General features: G+C 40.5%; 1 protein-coding gene across 1 annotated transcript in view; it reads right to left on the reverse strand.

Moving 5' to 3' along the window:
* Window positions 1-23,091, reverse strand: part of LOC126176759 (leucine carboxyl methyltransferase 1) — a 70,149-nt gene extending 47,058 nt beyond the window's left edge. The window contains exons 1-3 of the mRNA XM_049923931.1: window positions 22,760-23,091; window positions 8,738-8,921; window positions 8,330-8,571 (exon numbers count right to left, since the gene is read on the reverse strand). Of these exons, the coding sequence (XP_049779888.1) occupies window positions 8,330-8,571; window positions 8,738-8,921; window positions 22,760-22,963 (630 nt within the window). The 5' untranslated portion in view covers window positions 22,964-23,091. The remainder of the gene's footprint in view (window positions 1-8,329; window positions 8,572-8,737; window positions 8,922-22,759) is intronic.
* Window positions 23,092-25,326: the final 2,235 nt, after the last annotated feature.

Consider the following 25,326-nt stretch of genomic DNA (forward strand, 5'->3'; position numbering starts at 1 on the left):
GTACCTTCTCCTCGGTCTGCCCCGACTCCTCCTACCCTCTACTGCTGAATCCATGAGTCTCTTGGGTAACCTTGCTTCTCCCATGCGTGTAACATGACCCCACCATCTAAGCCTGTTCGCCCTGACTGCTACATCTATAGAGTTCATTCCCAGTTTTTCTTTGATTTCCTCATTGTGGACACCCTCCTGCCATTGTTCCCATCTACTAGTACCTGCAATCATCCTAGCTACTTTCATATCCGTAACCTCAACCTTGTTGATAAGGTAACCTGAATCCACCCAGCTTTCGCTCCCATACAACAGAGTTGGTCGAAAGATTGAACGGTGCACAGATAACTTAGTCTTGGTACTGACTTCCTTCTTGCAGAAGAGAGTAGATCGTAGCTGAGCGCTCACTGCATTAGCTTTGCTACACCTCGCTTCCAGTTCTTTCACTATGTTGCCATCCTGTGAGAATATGCATCCTAAGTACTTGAAACCGTCCACCTGTTCTAACTTTGATCCTCCTATTTGGCACTCAATCCGTTTATATTTCTTTCCCACCGACATTACTTTCGTTTTGGAGATGCTAATCTTCATACCATAGTCCTTACATTTCTGATCTAGCTCTGAAATATTACTTTGCAAACTTTCAATCAAATCTGTCTATTCTTGTTTTTATATGTAAATTATTTGCATATAGAAGCTTTCGAAATGTGGTGCTACAGAAGAATGCTGAAGATTAGTTGGGTAGATCAAATAACTAATGAGGAGGTATTGAGTAGAATTGGCGAGAAGAGGAGTTTGTGGCACAGCCTGACTAGAAGAAGGAATCGGTTGGTAGGACATGTTCTGAGGCAACAAGGGATCACCAATTTAGTATTGGAAGGCAGTGTGGAGGGTAAAAATCGTAGAGGGAGACCAAGAGATGAATACAAAGCAGATTCAGGAGGATGTAGGCTGCAGTAGGTACTAGGAGATGAAGAAGCTTGCACAGGGTAGAGTAGCATGGAGAGTTGCATCAAACCAGTCTCAGGACTGAAGACCACAACAACAACATTTGGATATAAACAGTAACAGCAAACTACACCAATTTCCAGATAACAACTCCATCTCAAATACAGGAAGTATCAATGAAACCTTTGGGAAAAAAGGCTGTCACAAGGAGTACAGTAAACTACTTTGATGCAAACAATTTGATTATAAACCTTGGGGGCGGGGGGGGGGGGGGGGGGTCAGATGCAATGGGCATATTCACCACCCAGAATACGACACCGGCTAATCTTCATATTGAAATTAATGGGCAAACAATTCAAAAACCAGAATGTATAAAATTTCTTGGTACATGGTTACAACATGAAATGGCATACTCATGTAGTCTACATAAATGGGAAACTAAGTAAAACACGTTTAATACAAGGATGATTCAAATATAAAAGGTAATTCCAATTAAATATTTCTTGATTTATCACTTACACAACTGAAACCTTCAGTTTTTCTGTACATAACTACCTGCATGCTCTACACACTTCTGCCAGCTATTTGGAAGCTTGAACTTTCCTTGTTCATAAAATGTTTGAGGGTGTACACCAACCAATTGTGCACATGCCCCTCGATGTCTTCATTCTTTTCGAATGTTCCTCTTCGTGTGATTCTTCCATGAATGCAAACAAAAAATAGTCAGGAGGGGGAGGGGGACCAAATCTGGACTGTAGGGAGGGTTTCCTAGTGCATGTCCTCCAATTCGACCCTTGTCAAATTCACTATGTGAGGCTTGGCATTGTCATGGAAAAGGATGACATCTATGATTCTGTCAACATTGAGATCATTAAATATGAAGTTCAAGCTCAGTATGTTTGGAGGATGGGGAAGGAAATTGGCCATGTCCTTTCAAAGGGACTGTTAAGATGCTTAATCAAGCAATGCAAATTACAAGTGCCTGTGCAGCCAGCCTAGAGAGGTTGCCTTGCAACCTGGATGGACGGAACAGCAAGCGCTGTGCCATGTGAACAACAGCGTCACTTATGTATACTGTCTTATTGTATGCTCACCTATGAGATTATATAATGATGTGATCTATAGTTATGAGATCTTGCACTGTTATATACTTCATTCAATGTCACTGTGGATCTCTTCCTGTGGAAACAGAATAAAACTTGGCTGGTGATACTTCTGATATTATATCTGTACAATGTTATACCATACTTTGTGACAAGTGTTGTATTCTACTCTATGTGTTTCATTTCTTTGCTTTGATATACAGCCAACACGTGAGTGGAAGAAATTCTTCAATCTCTTGTTGAACAACTCCAAGCTCACACCGACCAGCAGCAGGCTCTCACTGCGGCACTAAACAATTTGGCAGCATCACTGACACGCAAGGTTCCATCACCACTGATGTAAACCCCCACTGCTTCCTCCATACGGTGATTCTGCAGATGATTGGGATGCATATGGAAAACGCCTTTTGCAACATTTTCAAGCTTTTGAAATAGTCGAGCCCAACTTGTGTAAGACTTTATTTTTGCCATGGTTTTCTCCTTATGTTTACATTTTTTATCTCAACTAGCTCCTCTTCAGGGATCAGCCAGTCTCTCTCTTGATGAAATGTGTCAGCTGGTCTCTATCACTGCAAACATACTCACGTTATTATTGCTCACATTGAGTTCTACCACAGTCAAAAGCAAACATAACAGTCATACAGAGCTTGGGCAGTGGAACTTCAAGAGCTTAGCCATTGTTGCCAATTTGTTACCAGAGCCAACAGGATTCATATGCTGATTTGATTATTCGTGAAGATATAATATGCCTGATATCTGACAGGGAAGTACATGAATGTGCTTTACAATGTGAAAATCCCTCTCTCAGAAGTGTTCTGAATATTGTCCAGTCTTCTGAAGTATCTAGGGCAGTAGGAAATCCAATAGAAGCATGGATGTGAACGTTGTTTCTCAAGTGATGGTAGCCCCAAACAAATTATGCATTGAAGCACTTGTGATGGGCAATATTTTAAAAATGCAACCGGACATGGGTGCAGTAGTGACTCTGTTAAATTCTCAAACCTATGTGAATCTTGGATCACCAGAGACATCCCCCGTCTCTCATTGGTTAGTGAGTTATAACAATCAACAAATATCCATACTGGGACAGTTTTCTACTTCTGTAGTGAAAACAGCAGTTGTTTGGCCTTTGACCTTTCTAGCAGTGTATGATGCCATACTGAAATCTTATTTGAGCTTAACGCCCTCAAAATTTTTGGCTTCTCTATTTCGGAAGAAGTGCAGGTGGTACTGGATCCATTTCTGCACCAAAAATTGTGCATGCTCTGCTCAGAATATTCCTCCCTGCTTTCAGGAGGTTCAGGGTGTGCTACCAAATTCGAGGCTCACATCACAATGAAACCAATGGCACACCCCCAGTTTTTTTTCACGCCCTTCCAGTCCCAGTAGCTTTACGAGATGATGATGATGATGGATTGGTTTGTGGGGCGCTCAATTGCACAGCCATCAGCACCCGTACAAAGTCCCAATTTTTACACAGTCCAATCTAGCCATTGTCACAAATAATGATGATGATGAAATGATGAGGACAACACAAACACCCAGTCCGTGGGCAGAGAAAATCCCCAACCCGGCCGGTAATCTGAACCCAGGACCCTGTGATCCACAGGCAGCAATGCTAGCCTCTAGACCACGAGCTGAGGAAGTGGCTTTACAGGAGAAAGTAAAATTGGAACCAGATCAACTGACATCTTTGGGTGTTATCAGGCACATCTCCTCTAGTGAATGGTCTGTTCCATTGGTAATTGCCAAAAAACCTAACAGCAACCTTCAGATCTGTAGTGATTTTAAAGTGAGTGTAAAGTCACAGTCTATTATTGAAACGTATCCAGTACCATGTCCATATTAACTCTTATCATGGCTTTCCAGGGGCCAATGTTTTTCCAAAACAGAATTGTCAGAAAGCTACTTACAACTGCCTCTGGATGACAATTCCAAATTTGTCTTCATAGTGAATACCCCCTTTGGGTTGTATCAATACAAGCACCTGCCATTCTGCATGGCTAGCATCCATACCATTTTCCAGCAATGTTTGGAGCAACTCACAGCCTCTGTGCTGGAACACATTAACTACCTGGATGGTATTGTGGTCTCAGGTTTCTCAAAAGATGAACATTTGTTTTGCGGAATCTTAATGCCTTGTTCACGGTGATATAGGCCGCCAGCTTGAAATCTAACTTGGACAAATCGTAATTTTTTCAGCCACCTACCATTTGTCTCAGCCTTGAAGTGTCACATCCTGGTGTCACAGTTTGGTACTAGCATGTCTATACCATTACAGCTTTGCCTCGTCCTACCAATGCCAAAGAGTTGCAAGCCTTTCTCTGAAAGATTGTGTACTACCATAAATTTCTTCCTTGTGCAGCCACCTTGGACCAGCCATTTCAAGGTCTCTTACATAAAGATGTTGCTTTTCACTGGTTACCCACCTACTTGTGTGCTTTTACCCTATTGTGTAGGCTTCCAAAACTATGCATCAATGCAACGGCGCTACTTGCAGATAGAAAAAGAAGCCCTTGCTTACATACACTCCAAAAACATTCATGTATTAAATAAACTTCTGGTTTCTCATTTCAATCCTTCAGCATGTTTACCGGACAAACCAGCCCATCATCTGCAATGCCGCACTCTGTTTTTCTCATGATACAACTATGAGATTACATTTCAAATCGCAACACAACATGCTAATGTGGATGGTCTTTCTCAATTGCCGACTGGCCCAAAGCCAGCATTTATGAGGATGAGATGTTATGTTTCCATTTAGACGTAGACACCCAAAACACCATGGATGATTTTCTCTTTACCAGTTCTCAGATTCCAGTGGCTATCACAGGCAATCATATCTTATGTCAGATTGTGCAATCTGCCCACCATGGCTGGTCAGATTAATCAACAGGCCTAGCATCGGATCCTTTGCATAATTATTATGCTCTCCACCACTATCTCTCAATTCCTGTTGGTGCGTTACTGTTGGCTACCGAAGAGTCAGTGCCCAGGTTTGTGATCCTGTCTGCACTGTGGCAGTATGTCATATGCCTCTTGTGCCTGGACCATTACGGCGTTTCTCATACAAAATTGATGGCCTGTTGCCATGTTTTGACCAGGTAGTGAAATGAGATCACATGCATTGTGATAGTCTTCCCACACAGTAAGCCATCCATTAAGCAGCACCATGGGCCTCTCTTTCCCCATGGCCCACCCCTCAGTGCTGCTGGAAGCATCTTCATGCAGATTTTGTGGGTCCGTTCCGTAACTCCTTTTGGCTTGTAGTAGTTGATGCTTTCTCAAAAATTCCTGATGTGGTCTGTTGCCCATTCACGTCCATTGCAGCTACTGTGAAAGGCCTCACGAAGATTTTTTCCATAGGATTCTCATACATGCCTGTGACGGACAATGGCCCATAGTTTGTGACTCAAGACTTTTTTTTTTACAAAGCGTGGCATCTGTCATGTTACGTCCCCTTCCTTTCATCCCCAGTGCAATGTAATGGCACAGCGGCTGGTCTGTACATTCGAAATCCAAATGAAAAAATATATCACAATTTTCTCCAGAGGAAGCCTTCAATAGTTTTTTGAGTTCACATAGATTCTCTCCAGGCAGCAAGTGTAGTGAACACACAACTGTTTCACGACCTCTCACCCTGTATGCAGCTTCATCTGCTCCAGCCAATGCCAGGACATCTACTGGGGCTTGCCTTGCAATTCTTTCCAGGATCCGCCACCCAGACCTGCAGATTTGGCAGGTGCTCTAAGTGGATACCAGGGGTCAGTCATCACTGCCAAGGCCACCAACTCTGTGCTGTGGACACCTCTGACGGCTTGGCGTCATGACAATATGACCAGATCCAGCCATGCATGACTAAGATCGCACCAGAGAGCGCTCCACTCCTGCGGCCACCTCCACCATCTGCATGATCCACGCCTTCTCTGGCCCCCGCGCCATGCCTTCTTCATTCTGGGTGCTACCACTGCTGGACGGAGTAGTCGGCACTAAGTCGCCTCCATCTATGCAGCCCCTGTTGCAACTGCTGCCTCCATCACCGAATGCCTGCCCAGATTGGACATGGTTCCAGCTCCATCATCATCAGTGCTCCCTTACAGCCTCTCACTGGTGAATGGGCACCACACCTGCCTGTGCCAATTCAGACCATATTCTCCTGTGGCAGCACAACACGTCCACCAGCAGTCACCACTACTGATCTCCACAGTGAACACTTTTCCCCAAGGGAAAAGGAGTGTTGTAGTCCATAACGTGATCTATTACTGTGGAAGCAGAATAAAGCTTGATTGGTGTTATTTCTGATAACAACAGGAACCATCCTGGTGTTTGACTGGAGTGATTTAGGAAAATTATGGAAAACCTAAATCTGGGTGGTCAGACACAGATTTGAACCATTGTCCTCCCTGATGCTAGTCCAGCGTGCTAACCACTGTGCCACTTCGCTCTGTCACTGATACAAAGTACAGCTGGTACATCATCTGGTTGACACTCAGAAAAAGACTTTGTAATAACATACTGAGGCTTAGCTTACTTCATTTTTGTGGTGGAAAAACACTCACCTTACATAATGCTCCACATCACAAGCACGAAAATGTAAGATTCAAAAAATGTGTGGAAAATACAGAAAACAGAAGTGACTGTTAACTTCTGTTCTAATAGAAACAGAAAGAAAGGTCTGGGAACAAGCTTTCAAATAATATGCAACATAGTCACTTTGAAACAATGTACACAATTAAGGTATGTGATAGCCTTTGACCTTGAACGTATCAACACAAGTCACCTTCAAACTTGGTGGAGGAAGAAAAAAAATGGCTCCCCATGTTACAATACGGAACATAGTAAAAAGATCAAGTTTGGATGGCATTTGGATTAGGAAATATAAATTATTATGTACAGCCTTGTGATGTAATACAGCGAATACCCAATTGTATTCAGACTATAACAAAGTGACACTAAGTTCTCTTACATGAAAGTAAAGTGTCAGATAGGACATCATGTGTGCAAAGAGTTGATTTGCTTTGGAATAACTCACCAGTTATAACAGAAGCACAGAAATAAATGACGAAAGAAGGAAATTTATGATCCACTTTCTTGTCAAGAATGATGTCACAGGAGACAGAACACAAGTTCAAATTGGACAGGAATGTGGAAGGACACTGTCAAAATCCTTTTCAATACAATCTTACCAGACTGAAAACACTGAGGTCAATAAACCTAATTTAAAACTAAAAGCCAGTTAGAAAATAATCTTGCACCCCCCCCCCCTTTTAAAATAAAACATGATAAACTGAACCTACCCAAAGAACAACACTAAAAGCAAAATCATAAAAAAAGAATAAGAACATAAAGAACATTAATCAACTGAACCTCTAGCAGCAATAATTAAAGAACAAATCCAAAAACTTCATAAACTTAAAGCCCAACTTTGGAATGAAGGGCAGGGAACTGAAACCAGATCAACCTGAATTCCAGTGCCTTACCAACGCACCTACGGGCCACCTGACTCGGTGCAGTTGAGATATAACATGACATGGGCATTGCAGATAACTACATAGGTCCTGCCAGTGAAATGTGACAAGCCACCAAAAAGAAAAAAAGGTACTATTTGTTTTACTGTATTAACTCTGCAGTCATCTCACACACTGCTTATCTCGCATCTTTGAAAAAGTTTGCTGCTTCAGTATATAGAAATACAGTTATTTCATGAGCTGTTTTCAAGATAAGCAGTCAATATAAATAGTAACGGTGACTGCAAAGCTTTCATGCAGTCCACCTCCTGTGCAATGGCAGGCATGTTACATTACACAATATGGTCACTAAAGATTGAGCACAAGCTTTAATAGCAAAATGATGGAGAAGGTAATTGAGTGCATCTTTTTAAAAAGGACCATACTGTCATTCATCTCCTTAACCAACTGGCTGGGCAGATGGGGAGTTAAATACTGCTTCTCCTGAATGCGGTCATATCTTAGTTACTGTGCCACTACACATGGTCCCTCCAATAGGATCAACACCAGAGTACCGTATCCCTGGTCTCTGTGCTCCTCTTTCTTAAACAGGTGCCGCCACTATTGCTTGGTCCTCAATTAACCTTGTGGAATATCAAACAAAGTATTTTGTTCACATATGCCCCCCCCCCCCCCCACACATACACACAAATGAACAAACATAGCAAATTATATGTCGTATTTCCAAATTAAGGACTACTAACATGACTCAAGATTTGACATACAGCTAAGGACTGCTCAATACCACTAAACTACGTCCCTTAAACACCAGCGAATACAAACCTGCTCATAATTTACAAACAGAGCAGAACTAAAGTCCTTTGCTATCCAGCTAAGAAGTTCTTCAACTCTTGGAACTTCTACATAAACCAAAACACATTCTGCTAAAAACAATGTTGGCAAACTGTAATTGACTTCTGCTTCATTTAACTTTGACTGGACTTCAGAAAGATTAGTTAAATCAACCCCAACTATGTGATAATTTCCTGCATGTAAATCTGTGGCACTGAGTTTCACTTCTCCATCTGGAACAAAAAAGTCAGAAACACACAAAATGAAATTTCAAGGAACTATGATTTGAACACACTTACTTATGCACTCAGAACACTATTTTACATCAAAGAGCAATTATTTGATATTGTCAGGGGGAAATATGTCTACTGAAGCTGTACTGTATGAAGATATGCGAACCTTCAGTATGAATTTTCTCTAGGAGAGTTTTATTGCGTTTAATTAGGTAACACTTTCTTGCTGTCACTGTGGGAAAATCCAATTCAATGAAATTTGAAACTGTCTGTCCAGAATCTTTCAAGCGCCAGTACAACGTGTCAAAACCCGATCCCAAATTTATCAACTGACATTTGCCTCCACATTTCTGAAAGACAGAAGAAACAATATAATAAAAGACATATTATACCTGTAGAATTCAATGAAACATGTTAACAGTTTTGATTTGTTGGGACACAATACATTTGATTCCATAGCACAGAAAATAAAGTGTCTCCAACCATAATATTTTAAAATAGCTACACACATCAACAGCACACATTAAAAGATTGATACACTTTCAGTTGGCGATGTAATATGATAAAGCATTTTGGAGATCTAAAATTAACAAAACACATCTAATGTGGAAAGAAAATCAAAACATCACAAAGTGTTAATAAGCCTATGTTGCAGTTTATTTGTCTCACAACATACAGACACTAACATCTGATTAGAATGCAGGAGTATATAAAAAATGGGTAACACAATATCACTGATAAACTGTGGTTAATGTAAGAGCAATATTAATACTTTAACATTTTTTCTGTGGAAAAGAACAGCTAACTTGACACAACAAGACTAGTGAACAACTACAACCTATGCAAATAACTAGTTCATCTTTCACGAGCTCTTCAATTGAATAGTACCTCAAATAGTGTTCACTAGCCTTTTTTTCAGTGAATCTAGTTTCATACTCGGAATGCTCTTGTCTTTCATTTTTGTAAATGGGGAGTCTGGGCATGTAACTTTACACAATTAATGGGGAGAATACTAGTATCTTTGTTTCTTGGCTTGCATTCATTGTCAAAATTGGTTTCTTTGAATAATTAAACTACTGCATAAAAGATATATAGGGAAAGAACAATTAGTACCTGCAGATTGTTAAGTAATGGGTGACATTCTCTTGGATGCAAAGCACACAGTTCTAATGATTCTTTTCTGCAGTTTCAGTAAACAAAATATGTTGCTTGAGCTTCCACAAATAACAACACTATACCTTATAACTGATCGGAAATGGCTACATACTTTTCCCTGCAATCACATCATATAGCAATAACTAATATTTGCAATGCAAATGCAAAAGTTCTCTGCAAGCCAATCTACTGGAAACAAGCAACATTTGTTTTATTTGACCTAGGCTGTAACCTCCACTTCCAGAAGTACTGGCTTAAGACATGTAGGTCACAGGTTAGGAGTTCCTAGGTTGCTCTGAAGGTTTTGTATTGGGTAGCTATTTTTAAATCATCCAAAACAATAAAAAAATTTCAGCAGTTTCATCTGACAACTCCTAATCGTAGAGAAGTCTTTATATATAGATAATATGTACTGGAAGAGAGGAAGCTCACTCACATTAGTGCGCAAGGAACAATTCGTTATTTTTGTAAATAAGATGACATTACATGCAAATAACTCTTTAATAACAAACACAAAAATAAAATGACTGAAACATAAAGGAACTTAGGATACACCAACTATCTTTTGATAACTTCTGAAAATGTACCTACTTCAACACTGAGAAACATATTATGATGTGCATGGCAGAGGGTACTTCTCTTTGTGTGATACAAAGGGTTCCTTCCCATTCCATTTGCATGAGTGCTGGAAGAATGACTGTATAAATGTATTTGCCGACACTGTAATCAGTCTAATGTCATCTTTGCAGTTTGTAGGGGAGCAATATGTAGGAGGCAACAGCATATTTCTGAACTTTCCATATAATACTGGTTCTTGGCTTTCATGTGACATTTGGCATATACACTCCTGGAAATGGAAAAAAGAACACATTGACACCGGTGTGTCAGACCCACCATACTTGCTCCGGACACTGCGAGAGGGCTGTACAAGCAATGATCACACGCACGGCACAGCGGACACACCAGGAACCGCGGTGTTGGCCGTCGAATGGCGCTAGCTGCGCAGCATTTGTGCACCGCCGCCGTCAGTGTCAGCCAGTTTGCCGTGGCATACGGAGCTCCATCGCAGTCTTTAACACTGGTAGCATGCCGCGACAGCGTGGACGTGAACATCCTGAGAGATGACAAGGTGCAATTGACGGACTTTGAGCAAGGGCGTATAGTGGGCATGCGGGAGGCCGGGTGGACGTACCGCCGAATTGCTCAACACGTGGGGCGTGAGGTCTCCACAGGACATCGATGTTGTCGCCAGTGGTCGGCGGAAGGTGCACGTGCCCGTCGACCTGGGACCGGACCGCAGCGACGCACGGATGCACGCCAAGACCGTAGGATCCTACGCAGTGCCGTAGGGGACCGCACCGCCACTTCCCAGCAAATTAGGGACACTGTTGCTCCTGGGGTATCGGCGAGGACCATTCGCAACCGTCTCCATGAAGCTGGGCTACGGTCCCGCACACCGTTAGGCCGTCTTCCGCTCACGCCCCAACATCGTGCAGCCCGCCTCCAGTGGTGTCGCGACAGGCGTGAATGGAGGGACGAATGGAGACGTGTCGTCTTCAGCGATGAGAGTCGCTTCTGCCTTGGTGCCAATGATGGTCGTATGCGTGTTTGGCGCCGTGCAGGTGAGCGCCACAATCAGGACTGCATACGACCGAGGCACACAGGGCCAACACCCGGCATCATGGTGTGGGGAGCGATCTCCTACACTGGCCGTACACCACTGGTGATCGTCGAGGGGACACTGAATAGTGCACGGTACATCCAAACCGTCATCGAACCCATCGTTCTACCATTCCTAGACCGGCAAGGGAACTAGCTGTTCCAACAGGACAATGCACGTCCGCATGTATCCCGTGCCACCCAACGTGCTCTAGAAGGTGTAAGTCAACTACCCTGGCCAGCAAGATCTCCGGATCTGTCCCCCATTGAGCATGTTTTGGACTGGATGAAGCGTCGTCTCACGCGGTCTGCACGTCCAGCACGAACGCTGGTCCAACTGAGGCGCCAGGTGGAAATGGCATGGCAAGCCGTTCCACAGGACTACATCCAGCATCTCTACGATCGTCTCCATGGGAGAATAGCAGCCTGCATTGCTGCGAAAGGTGGATATACACTGTACTAGTGCCGACATTGTGCATGCTCTGTTGCCTGTGTCTATGTGCCTGTGGTTCTGTCAGTGTGATCATGTGATGTATCTGACCCCAGGAATGTGTCAATAAAGTTTCCCCTTCCTGGGACAATGAATTCACGGTGTTCTTATTTCAATTTCCAGGAGTGTAGCTTCAATTGTCTACCATTTCAGGTTTTTTAGCATTTCTGAGGCACTCTCCCATGAGACAAATCCCATACATCATTTTAGTGTCCGATTACTAAAATTATTAACAATTAAGTACCAATAAATGGAGAAATGGTCAGCATGTAGTCATATAAAATAATATGTGTACTATAATGACAGACTGTCACTCACAGATGATAATGAATGCAAGTTTTAGTCTGTACTTACACTATGTGATCAGAAGTATCTGGACACCCACAAAAACATATGTTTTTCATATTAGGTGCATTGTGCTGCCACCTACTGCCAGGTACTCCATATCAGTGACCTCAGTAGTCATTAGACATCATGACACAGCAGAATAGGTCACTCCACGGAACCCACGGACTTTGAATGTAGTCAGCTGATTGGGAGTCACTTGTGTCATACATCTGTACGCGAGATTTCCACACTCCTGAACATCCATAGGTCCACTGTTTCCAATGTGATAGTGAAGTGGAAATGTGATGGGACACGTACAGCACAAAAGCATACAGGCCAACCTCGTCTGTTGACTGACAGAGACTGCCAACAGTTGAAGAGGGTCGTAATGTGTAATAGGCAGACATCTATCCAGATGATCACGCAGGAATTCCAAACTGCATAAGAATCCACTGCAACTAATATGACAGCTAGGCGGGAGGCGAGAAAACTTGGATTTCATGGTCGAGCAGCTGCTCATAAGCCACACATCATGGCAGTAAATGCTAGACAACGCCTCATTTGGTGTAAGGAGTGTAAAGTGATGAATCATGGTACAGAATGTGTCAATCTGATGGCAGGTTGTGGGTATGGTGAATGAAACTTCCTGGCAGATTAAAACTGTGTGCTGGACCGAGACTCCAACTCGGGACCTTTGCCTTTCGCGGGCAAGTGCTCTTCCAACTGAGCTACCCAAGCACGACTCACGCCCCGTCCTCACAGCTTTACTTCTGCCAGTATCTCGCCTCCTACATTCCAAACTTTACAGAAGCTCTCCTCATTCTGGTGTGGTGAATGCCCGGTGAACATCATCTGCCAGTGTGTGTAGCGCCAATAGTAAAATTCAGAGGCGGTAGTGTTTTGGAGTGGTCGTGTTTTTCATGGGGAGGGGGGTGCCTTGCACCCCTTGTTGTTTCGCATGGCACTATCACAACATAGGCCTACATTAATGTTTTAAGCACCTTTTTGCTTCCCACTGTTGAAGAACAATTAGGGGATGGCAATGGCATCTTTCAAAAGCACCTGTTCATAATGCACGGCCTGTGGCAGAGTTGTTACACGACAGTAACGTCCCTGTAATGGACTGGCCTGCACAGAGTCCTGACATGAATCCTACAGAACACCTCTGGGATGTTTTGGAATGCTGACTTCTTGCCAGGCCTCACCGACCTACTCAATACTTCTCCTCAGTGCAGCATTCCATTCCCCAAGAAACCTTCCAGTACATGACTGAAAATATGCCTGCAAGAGTGAAAGCTGTCATCAAGGCTAAGGGGGGGGCCAACACCAAACTGGTTTCCAGAATTACCGATGGAGGGCGCCACGAACTTTTAAGTCTTTTCAGCTAGGTGTCCAGATACTTCTGATCTCGTAGTGTCATGTACACAGTTGTGAGGCTGCAGAATAACTCCCACAGACAGGGTTGGAAGGGGAGAAAATTAAGAGCTGGACCACAGAATCATACAATGTTGCCATCTGCACAATACAAAGGAGCTCAAGAAGTTAATATAGTGTTAAACAACACAATGAACAAACAGGAATTAAATGATGAGTGTTCATGTTTACACATATAATATTCACACAATTAACACACTTTGAAATATTATGCATTTTAAAATTCGTGATTTATAAAACTCAATAAAATTAAATTCCAATGCTATGTTAAAAACACAGAAATCCCCAATATTTTATGAAATTCCTGAAGTTCCCGCATTTTTTCAGGTAAAATGTAATTTCCTGAGAATTCCAGGTAGCTATTACAGAAGAATCACCATCCTGAATTTCTATGAATTCATGGTTAGGTCAAGAAACTTTTATGGTGGTTTGGGGAGTGGGGGGGAGGGATGTTGTACAGTAGTAAAGTACACAGTTGAACAGTGAGCATCATAGTCCCATGCAGACTACAACTTTACAGTCAACTGCAGTCCTGTGTATCCTGAGTACATGTGATACATATACACCAATAGTATCACTCTATCTTTTAACATTTATGTACTGTATTGTCTACTGAACCACATAATAGTCAAATACATTTACAATTGGCTCACAGACAACAGCCAAACCTTTATCCTACGAAAACCTCATCTTATGCAATTTCAAACTAATAAAAATGAGTTACAGATGCCAGACAAAGGGATCAATGACATACACTGGATGAGGCTCCAAGTGTGTAGTTCTTTATGCATTCAGAAGAATTTAAAAATAACCTCGAGGTGGACCAACTAATGAAAAGGCTTTATTCTGTCCTGTTAGCCCTATGAGATCCCACTCATTATGCTGATATGCAGTTATGATTGATAGCATATTTTCACTCAATACTGCCCTATGAGATAATCTTCTGTGGTGATTCAGCTGATATCATCTACAGAAACACACAGTAAGAATATCACATAAAGTCTATAAGAGAACATCTTTCAGAAGCCTCTTCAGTGACCTGGTGATTATGACATGCACGTGCCAATACATGTACTCTCAAACAATATTTGTCATTAATAATAATAATAGGCCTAATAATAATAATAATAATAATAATAATAATAATAATATGACTTCTATGGAGTCACTGTGAATAACCACAGTGACTCCATAGAAGCAATGGAAAAAACAGATGCCTATAAATATCTAGGATACAGACAAAAAATAGGAATAGATAATACAAATATTAAAGAAGAACTAAAAGAAAAATATAGACAAAGACTAACAAAAATACTGAAAACAGAATTGACAGCAAGAAACAAGACAAAAGCTATAAATACTTATGCTATACCAATATTGACCTACTCATTTGGAGTAGTGAAATGGAGTAACACAGACCTAGAAGCACTCAATACACTTACACGTTCACAATGCCACAAATATAGAATACATCACATACATTCAGCAACAGAAAGATTCACATTAAGCAGAAAGGAAGGAGGAAGGGGATTCATCGACATAAAAAACCTACATTATGGACAGGTAGACAATTTAAGAAAATTCTTTCTAGAACGAGCAGAAACTAGCAAAATACACAAAGCAATCACTCGTATAAATACATCGGCTACACCACTGCAATTTCATAACCACTTCTACAACCCTTTAGATCACATAACATCAACAGATACAAAGAAAGTAAATTGGAAAAAGAAAACACTACATGGCAAGCACCCGTCTCATCTAACACAGCCACACATTGATCAAGACGCATCCAACACATGGCTAAGAAAAGGCAATATATACAGTGAGACGGAAGGATTCATGATTGCAATACAGGATCAAACAATAAACACCAGATATTACAGCAAGCATATTATTAAAGATCCCAACACCACAACAGATAAATGCAGACTTTGCAAACAACAAATAGAAACAGTAGATCACATCACAAGTGGATGTACAATACTAGCAAATACAGAATACCCCAGAAGACATGACAATGTAGCAAAAATAATACATCAACAGCTTGCGTTACAACATAAACTTATAAAACAACACGTTCCCATTTACAAGTATGCACCACAAAATGTACTGGAGAATGATGAATACAAATTATACTGGAACAGAACCATTAAACAGATAAAACAACACCACATAACAAACCTGACATCATATTCACCAATAAAAAGAAGAAAGTAACACAACTAATCGAAATATCCATACCCAATACAACAAATACACAAAAGAAAACAGGAGAAAAAAATTGAAAAATACATCCAACTGGCTGAGGAAGTCAAGGACATGTGGCATCAGGATAAAGTTGACATTATACCAATTATACTATCAACTACAGGAGTCATACCACACAATATCCACCAGTACATCAATGCAATACAGCTACATCCAAACTTATATATATAATTACAGAAATCCGTAATTATTGATACATGTTCAATTACCCAAAAGTTCCTAAATGCAATATAACATATACCGTACAGTTAAAAGGAAGTGACGCTTGATCAAGGTCCGCGTCACTTTCCATTTTTAACCAGACTTAACGTCTGAGAAAGTAAAGAAATAATAATAATAGTACTAAAGAGTGAATTTTGGATTAACTCTGCTACTTACATATAGACTATGCCTCTCTATCTAGCATCCCAAATGCAGTTTTATAACTGTGATGCAAAAAACTTCCAGTTACTAGTAGACACTAAGCAGAAAGTTGAGTACCGACTTGATATTGTAAAAATAAATATATACTTACACTTTAATATCCACTACAACAACAATTTATTAGAATATTCAGTCTCAGGGGTGCAAGTTCCACATAACTCTAATGTTTTCTACAAAAGATAATGTGACTTCACCAATATATAGACAGTTGACTGTAAGTTGGACAAATGCTTTGAAGTACTAGGGAAAAGAAGCATCTGAGTAATATAAAAGTAGGGGCACTCCCTCCTCCACAAGGTGGTTGTTTTTCTCGTAATACACATATGTGGAGAGAACTAAAAATAATTGCTGACGGTATCAGTAGATTAGCACTGGTCATAATTTGTTGTTAGTATACTTCACAGACGTACTGAACAATGACTAATTCTGCCTGTTAATGTATGAATTGACTCATTCCACATCACTCAGGGCTCTCCATGATGGGATTTACAAAACAATGTGTGTAATGAATCAATCAATCAAATGAAACCTGACACTCAATGTGGGTGACAGGCTAAGCTTGAAACTACATGCGAGCATTTCATGGAAAAAGACAAGGACCTTGGTTCAAGTTTCTGTCCTTCAAACTGTTTTACTGCACTGTGAATTTATCAGAAGAAACTAATTTGGTATTTAATTCAATTAAAACCCAATTTTTTCTTATGGTTATAATATGATTGCTGATCCACACGATCATATTAATGATGTCACTATCACATATTGTTTCTGTCACTTGCACAGCCATCACTGATGTCAGACCAGTGCTACAAATCAAAGAAAGCTTATGTTAATAGAAAACTGTACAAGTGACAATAATTTCACGAATAATGATGTGAAGAATACGAAGAGATTTGAAGACCATACCAGTGTTTTCACAACAGTATTACATCAATCAATGACCAAGCAAAACTTAATGAATAATATTAACTCCATATTCACAATACACGAGAAAGATCTAGGTAATGAAATCAGTGGTTTCAATCACTTCACTTACACCAGTAGGCCTATTGCTCATATGTTAACATTATTAAGAAGTCTACACTAGAGAGAAAAGTTTCTACAGCACAGCAGTGATTAAGAATTATGTAATAATTAATGTCCAAATACGTATGGCATAATCCGTATCACTTCAGACAGGGAGGTTACCTTCATAGTCTTGGATGTTGTTGAATTTAGCATATGTTAAAATTCAGGAGTAAGTAAGAAACACATTTTTTGTTTTCTCCAAAAAAATTCCTGCCCGAGATACAGGCTGCCAAAGAAGACACTGCAAACATCATTCTAAAGATGCAAACTTTGGAAAATTTTTTAAAATGCTGTGTCTTTGTAACAGTTCTAGATATTTTGTTAGAGGTTTTTTTTATTTTAAAGATAATTGCTTTATGATTACAATGGTACCCTTTGTCTGGACATATTTGTAAAAGTTCTATTACTGTTGCCATTTGAATTTTTTTTGTAACGTACAGAAAAAAAATTATTTTCAATAATGACAATCCAGAAAAGTTAGATTTTTTTTCTGTTGATTATTACCATGTAGTACCACATTCTCTGTAAAGGAGAGCTTCCACTTTTGCACAGGTTTTATTTTTAAAAAAATCTTTTTTTTTTTCTTTCAAGGGTAATGTATGTCTTCACTGAAGTTGTTTCTTGCTAATTTTTTTTTTTTTATAATGTTTATTTCTATGGTCTTTGTTACAGTTATTTCTTATCACTTTCTTTGTTGCTGATATTTCTTTGCACTTTCATTGTTGCAGATATTTATTACACTTCGCTGTAGTTTTTTGTCAGTTTCTTTGTCATGGTTGTTCATTTGCAGGTTTCTGTATTGTAGTTGTTCAGTGCTAATATGTTTACGTGAGGAATTTGCCAGTTGACACAGTTGCAGTGTGTTTTGTGAAAAGGACTCTGAAATGTGTTCTGACTGGGGTCACGGGAGAGTGAAATGTACTGCCCATTTGCATATCCATAAAAGGGGTGGAAAAAAAAGGAGGGAGGGAGGGAGGGAGAGAGAGAGACTTTGTTCAGGTTGGGAATAAGTGTTCTCATTTGAAGACCTAGTTTCAAAGTGAAGATGTTTCCAGGGATGACTTTGTGTGTTCTAAATGCTTTGACAGAATAACAACAATGATAGTACCTGAACAAGGTGAAGCCTCCCATGGTGCATATGATGCAGATTTTGCATCAGTAGAGGAAGAATTAAATAGCCCGAATCGGTCAACTACAGAGGTAGGTGTTAGTCCTGTTAAGAAACCGTGGTCAGTTAAGTCGAGTCATGAGCTCTATGCATCAAGAAAGAGCAGAGAAATTACCAAAGCTATGGATGAATACACTACACAAAACTGACCACACTCTTCAAAATAGAATTTCCACCTTCAGAAGAAAATGAACCAAAGCACTCTTGCCAAGAATTTATCACAAATATCAATTCAGTTGTTGAATATTGTGCATCCTACAGCAAAAAGGTGCATCCATCAGTATCAAAGTACATGGTAGACAAATCAAGAAATATGAGGTCTGTAAAAAGAGTCTTCCGTGTGTGTACTGCACGAATTTTGAACTTTGTGTGGTAACTTTGAAGAACTTACTGAAGCATGTGACATACGACACCTTGGTTTGGCGTATGAAGTCAATAGTAGTCTGCGACGTACAACAAGAGACTTGTTTGTTTCAAGAATGTGGTGACTGCCCTGGAGAAAGAGGACTGGTTTTATAGACACTAGGCCTGGAAGATGTAGCAGATAACTCTGCAGAGCCGGCCGGGGTGACCGAGCGGTTCTAGGCACTTCAGTCTGGAACTGCACGACCGCTACGGTCGCAGGTTCGAATCCTGCCTCAGGCATGGATGTGTGTAGTTCTAAGTTCTAGGGGACTGATGACTTCAGCAGTTAAGTCCCATAGTGCTCAGAGCCATTTGAACCATAACTCTGGAGAAATTACATATACGACATGGGAGGAAAATAAACTAATTGAGAAAACTGTTGCCTTTGACAGTTTCATTGATGAACTTGGTAAATGGTCAGTGAAAGCAGTAACACACCAGCATCTAAAGAAATTGCAACAACACAATGCAGAAGTGAAAGGGTGTGTACAGTCTCAAGAACTATGTTTAGTGCTTCACTGCGATTTTGCTGAGAACTGGACTGTAATTCTCCCACAAGAAGTACAAGGGTGTCATTAGAGAAATGACCAGGTTTAAATTTGTACAGGAGCGGCATATTTTCGAAACAAGACCACAAGTGTTGCAGTTATAAGTGATGACACAGGACATGACTCAGCATGTGCTTTGCTAGCGATGCACAAAATTCTTCAACTGCAAACAGGGGCAGAGAAGATTATCATTATTTACGATGGTGCTCCTAGTCATTTTAAAAATCGTTACCAGTTGTTTGAATTGAGTAAGTTGCTTGTGCCAACTGACTGGGTATACAGTGCTACTGGTCATGGGAAGGGGCCTTGTGATGGTGTAGGCGGCCCGCTCAAGAATCATGCTACAAAACAATCTTTTCAGACCAAATACAGCTGCGACTCAGAATGCTGAGGATTTTACGTAAGTCATTAAATCTTACACATCCACAACCCTCACTCTTTTGTCCAAAGAGGAAATTGAAGAATTCCGTGAGCAGAAAAAAGAAGAATGATGCAAACAAACTACTCCTGTGAAAGGAATTCAGAAGACACATTTTTGGACTCAAAGTGATGGGCGAACCCATATTGCACGCACTTTAAAGAGGAAGAAAGAAGACATTTCGTTCGTTCGGCCAACACCTCAGAAAAAATAGAATAACATTCAGGTCCACAATCTGGGACGGGGGATGTTTGTGGCATGTGTGTATGACCATGACTGGTGGACTGTAGAAATTACAGACTCCAATTATGAGTTAAATGGAATTGTAGTGAACTTTATGCTACCACATGGTCCAGCTGCTGGATATAGGTTTCCAGCTGAAGGACAGCAACAATGCCATCAGTGCTCACTTCCTGTTCACAATGTTTTGAAGACTGTAAGTGCTCCAGTTTTTATTGGTTCAACAGGAAGGCATCACTCTATATCAAAGGAAGATGCTGAAGCAGTGGAACACATTTTTAGTTCATTGACTGGCTAATTTCAGTACAAAACACAGTGCACACAAGTTGTATAAACTGATACCTGTAAGTCTTTCGATCATTAACATACATTTTGGATTTAAAATGCTTGAAAGATGAGCCTCTTACTCATTTTTCACAACTAACATTATGTTAAATAAGGCTAGGTTTTGATTTTTATGATCATGTTATGTGATAATGTGGTCATAAAAAAGGTTTAATGTATGGCAAAAACTTCAGTTGTTCATAAAACCTGTTCAACCTAAAAGTAGAAGCTCTCCTTTCCAGGGAATGTAGAACTATATGATACTAATCAACAGAAAAAACAGAAATTTTATGAATTGGCATTAAAAAAAAATTTTTTTTCGATAAATTATAAAAAAGTTCAGAACACTGTAATAAAAGAACTATGACACACAATTCCAAATGGAGGATTTTTTGTGATCATAAAGAAATTATCTTTCAAACAAAAAAAAAAAAAAAATTCTAGGACTGTTCCAGAGATACAGCATTATAAAATTTCTTCCAAAATTTGCATCTTCAAAATGGTATGCGCAGTGTTATCTTTGGAGGGCTGTACCTCGCAGCAATTTTTTTGGAGAAAACAAAAGAATACTTGTTCCTTACTTAGTCCTCCATTTTAACATATGCTAAAACATCCAAGACTATGTAGGCAAGATTTTTTCCTAGACTGCCTGAATTGATATGGACTACGTCATATGTCTGTGGATATGTACTTTAGCATTTACCTATTCACTTTCCTTGGAACAAATCACACTTACTGAAACATTATAGATTCTTTTGGTAGGTGTGAAAGTGTCACAGAGGTGCTCAGCCAACTACAGTGGCAGATGCTGCTACAGAGGCGTTCTCCATCATAGTTTGTTTCACTATTAAAATCCCACGTGTGTATGTTCTTAAAAGAGTCGATCAATGTAGCCTATTGCTTGCTCCTCCGTATATCTCGCGAAAACATTATGAAGATAAAATCAGACTGATTTGAGCCCACATGGAGGCTTATCAACTATTGTTCTTCCCATGAAACATACACGACTGGTACAGCAGGGGGGGGGGGGGGGGGGCAGTGGTACACAAAATGCCCTCTGCCACACATCATTATAAGGTGCCTTGTTTGTACAGCTGGAATAAGGCTACAGCACACCATAATCTCTCTCTCTCTCTCTCTCTCTCTCTCTCTCTCTCTCTCTCTCTCTCTCTCTCTCTCTCTCTCTCTGTGTGTGTGTGTGTGTGTGTGTGTGTGTGTGTGTGTGTGTGTGTGTGTGTGTGTGTGTGTACACACTTTTATTATAGCAGCAGATATGATCATAATCAGTGATGTGTTTCGTAATGTCTGTCGTTCACTATAATCAGATTTTGTAATGTCATCACTCTATTTACCAAACTCATGAGTAAAATTGAGACATATTTGGATGACCAGTGGGTCAACGGTATATGTCCACTGTGTGAGTGCAGAGGGCTCATAGGTACCACACATGCCACTTGCACACGCACTTACATGTTGCAATCTTAAGATGTCATTTGCCATCAAATGGTTTAACAATAAGTGAACATAACAATGCAAGGGGTCAAAATGTTAACTACCATCTACACTAAGAGCTTTGGATACTTGCAATGGCGATATTTCAATTAAAAAATGAATTATATGCTACATAAAAAGCAAACAAATACATTAATGCCATCGATAATTTATCGTAAATCCAAATGCTTAATGCAACAATCAAAGTCTACAGTGGATTCACTGCCAGCCACAACTATATAAATGTGAGTTCAAATTCGAAACTAAATCTAACCATTTCTCTCTTTGTCGTGCTTTACAAAACAATGTATACAACATTTACAATAATAAAACGAGGTAACGACCACTGAAAATACATTTATTATTCGTGATTGCCAGTATGGAGCATACTGTAGTGAAAATAAGTACACGAGTAGCATGGGCTATTAATATTACCACTAGTATCTACACAATAACAACAGGGCGAGTACGTTCCGAAAACCGGTAGGATTTGACGAAATGTTTGAATTTACCGTAACGATAATTGAAATTTAATCAAGCATTACAGACGTCTTCACCGAAAACTTGCCATCAGCATTACTGAAAATGTTCACTCCCTGTCGTTATTAACAATTATTTCGGACGCTAATAATATAGTAGTTGTACACAAGCCGCTTCATCGATAATAGCTTTCTAATGGGCAAATTTAGCAAAGTTACAAATGAAAAGTAGGAGCAAAAATTACGTCACAATGATAACACACTCTTTTCATCTGTTTTTTAAATCAGTACCTTTAAAAATTTGTCGATAAATATCCCCACACCTTTGGTGCGCGCAAAGTAGCCACGATTGATTTCAGGAGCTTTTCTCTCTGTACCGCGCACAAACAATGAAATATATGGATCATCCCAATATCCCAGTTTTACAGCACAACGTTTACATTCGCTAGCATCATCATTTGTTGCCTGAACCGCTTCACAACCAGGCTGTGACATTTCTCTTTCGAGCTCTCTAGTTAGCTGTTTGTTTGGACACCCTTCCCCTTCTGATCCACTACACGCATTCACAGATATTACCTTTGTACACAAACAAGTACAGTCAAAGAGCTATAACACAAGACCACTGAATTGAGTATAATCACAGTCCAATACGATCACAGACATGCATAAAGTATGTCTTGGAATACAATACAGATATTTCTGTAGTTGAAGCCAGTAATCTCTGGACAAACGTGCAGTGGTTGCCCTTCAACGACGTCTCACAGCCTCTCGCTTGATAGCGACGTCGATTCCCGCAGAAAGGGAATCGGATGTCGCAGAAATGAAGAGGGGAGATTTTTCTAGACGTCAACGGAACGAAACGACAGACATCATCGTCAAATGGTGGGGCGTTCAATCTACATGGAACACAACGTGACGTCAGTTCTGTTAGACCAATAGCGAACGGAGAAATTCAGGTTATAAGACATCATCCTTGATACAAAAAGTCAGAATATAAAACAAAAATTATCGAACTAGCCGTAATAAACAATATATAAAAGGCAAAGTAAACTTTACAATGTTTTGATCAAGTTTGCACAGTAAATGCTGAATAGTGAAACAACCTTTCAAAACAAAGTTTATTGTCTAGCGAAAATGTATACACACAAAAACATCACACAAAAGGGAACATATAGCTTGTTTACCTTATCTAATATCTCTTTTTTTTTCCTAGATAGCAAGTAATATAAAAAAACTGACTTCAGTTCCTCGTGTAACAGAAGGTTATTTATTGAAAATTGATTCATTAATTTATGTTATTATTTACATGCAGTGAAAGTGTCAGCCTTTCAGTAGTTGTAAAACTAAACCATTTTTCTGTATTCGATATAGAATCCCACGTGGAACAACATTCAACGTAAAAAAATATCCAAATCATCACAGAATATTTGCAAGCCGCCACGAAAACAAGGTAACACAATAAAATAATGATCAAAGATAAGCAAAAGCACAAAATAAACTGCTACTACATGAGTCAGTGCCGGTTGTACAAACTTGGTTTAGCAGTTGCCAGGATGGAAATGGGAATGAGCGTTTGGCATCATAGGCCGGGAGGCACTTTGCACGGCAGGCCCGGCCGCCTTATTACATTCGACGCCACATTGGGCGACCTGATGATAAAGACAACACAACACCCAGTCCCTGAGCGGAGAAAAATCACTGACCCAGCCGGGAATCAAACCCGGGCCCGTAGGACAGCAATCCATCACGCTGACCACTCAGCTATCGGGGCAGACGTTGCATGGATAGTAATAGGTCTTTCCTGCTAGCAATGTATTCGCAGCATATGTTTACGCAACAGAGGATTCAGTCAACACTAAATGTCTCATTTGACTGAAGCAGACAAGAATGCTATAACAGCACTACATACACAAGGATTTTCAAGTGCCTGTATAGCAAGGACAGTGGGTCTTCGCAAGTCGACCTGTGCAATGTGGATCAGACGAAAGGAAGAAGATGGTAGCCTGATCAAACGGCCTCATACTGGCGCTTGCTGCAAAGCAACAGCTGCTAGGGATCGGCAGATATGCCGTTCCAGTGAAAACCATCCATTCGTCAATGCACGGCAAATTCAGAAAGCTTTGAGCCTCCCTATTAGGAGCAAAACCATCATTCGTTGGCTAAGAGCAGGTGTACTGCGAGCAAGAAACACTGCTGAGAACGAGACCCTATTTCCCACAGAGAAGCCCACCTTAATTTTTCCGCTGCAAATGTCGGTAGAACTGTTCAGTTTTGGAGGCGGATGGTTTTTACAGACGAACAAGTTTTCTGTATGGCATTGACAGGAAGAGTACTTATTTACCAGCCAAAAGGTGTTAGGTACAGGGTGTGTGAATAAAGTTTCAAGACTGGTTTTTTCTTGAGTAGCGGTGTGCACACAGACTGGTCTCACTGCCTGCACCTGGTGGTGGGGGTGTTGGATAAGTGAGCCAAGTATCGGTATTCGAAGGTGAAACGCTGGAGTGAAAGCATCATGAATGCAGTGAGTGACTGTTTCGAAACGTCGCTGAGTATTCAGTGAGTCCAAATAGCAGCGCCTCGTGGAGCAGTGGTGTTCGATCAAATTTTGTGTAAAACTGAACAAGACCGGTATGGAACGTTCGGAAGAGGCCTCTAAAGAATACGCCATGCCAAGTACCATGGTTTTCATGTGGCATGAAAGGTTCCAAGATGGCCTCGAATACCTGGAGGGCGATGAATACTTCGGAAGACCTCAGTGAGCAGAAATCTGGCCAAAGTGCGTTAAATTTTAAACAGCGACGGACGTCTAAGCATCAGAATGATAGCAGATGAAGTGGGTTTGACTCTCCATTCTGTGT

The sequence above is a fragment of the Schistocerca cancellata genome, chromosome 1, assembly GCF_023864275.1.
Source record: "Schistocerca cancellata isolate TAMUIC-IGC-003103 chromosome 1, iqSchCanc2.1, whole genome shotgun sequence".
Taxonomy (NCBI): domain Eukaryota; kingdom Metazoa; phylum Arthropoda; class Insecta; order Orthoptera; family Acrididae; genus Schistocerca; species Schistocerca cancellata.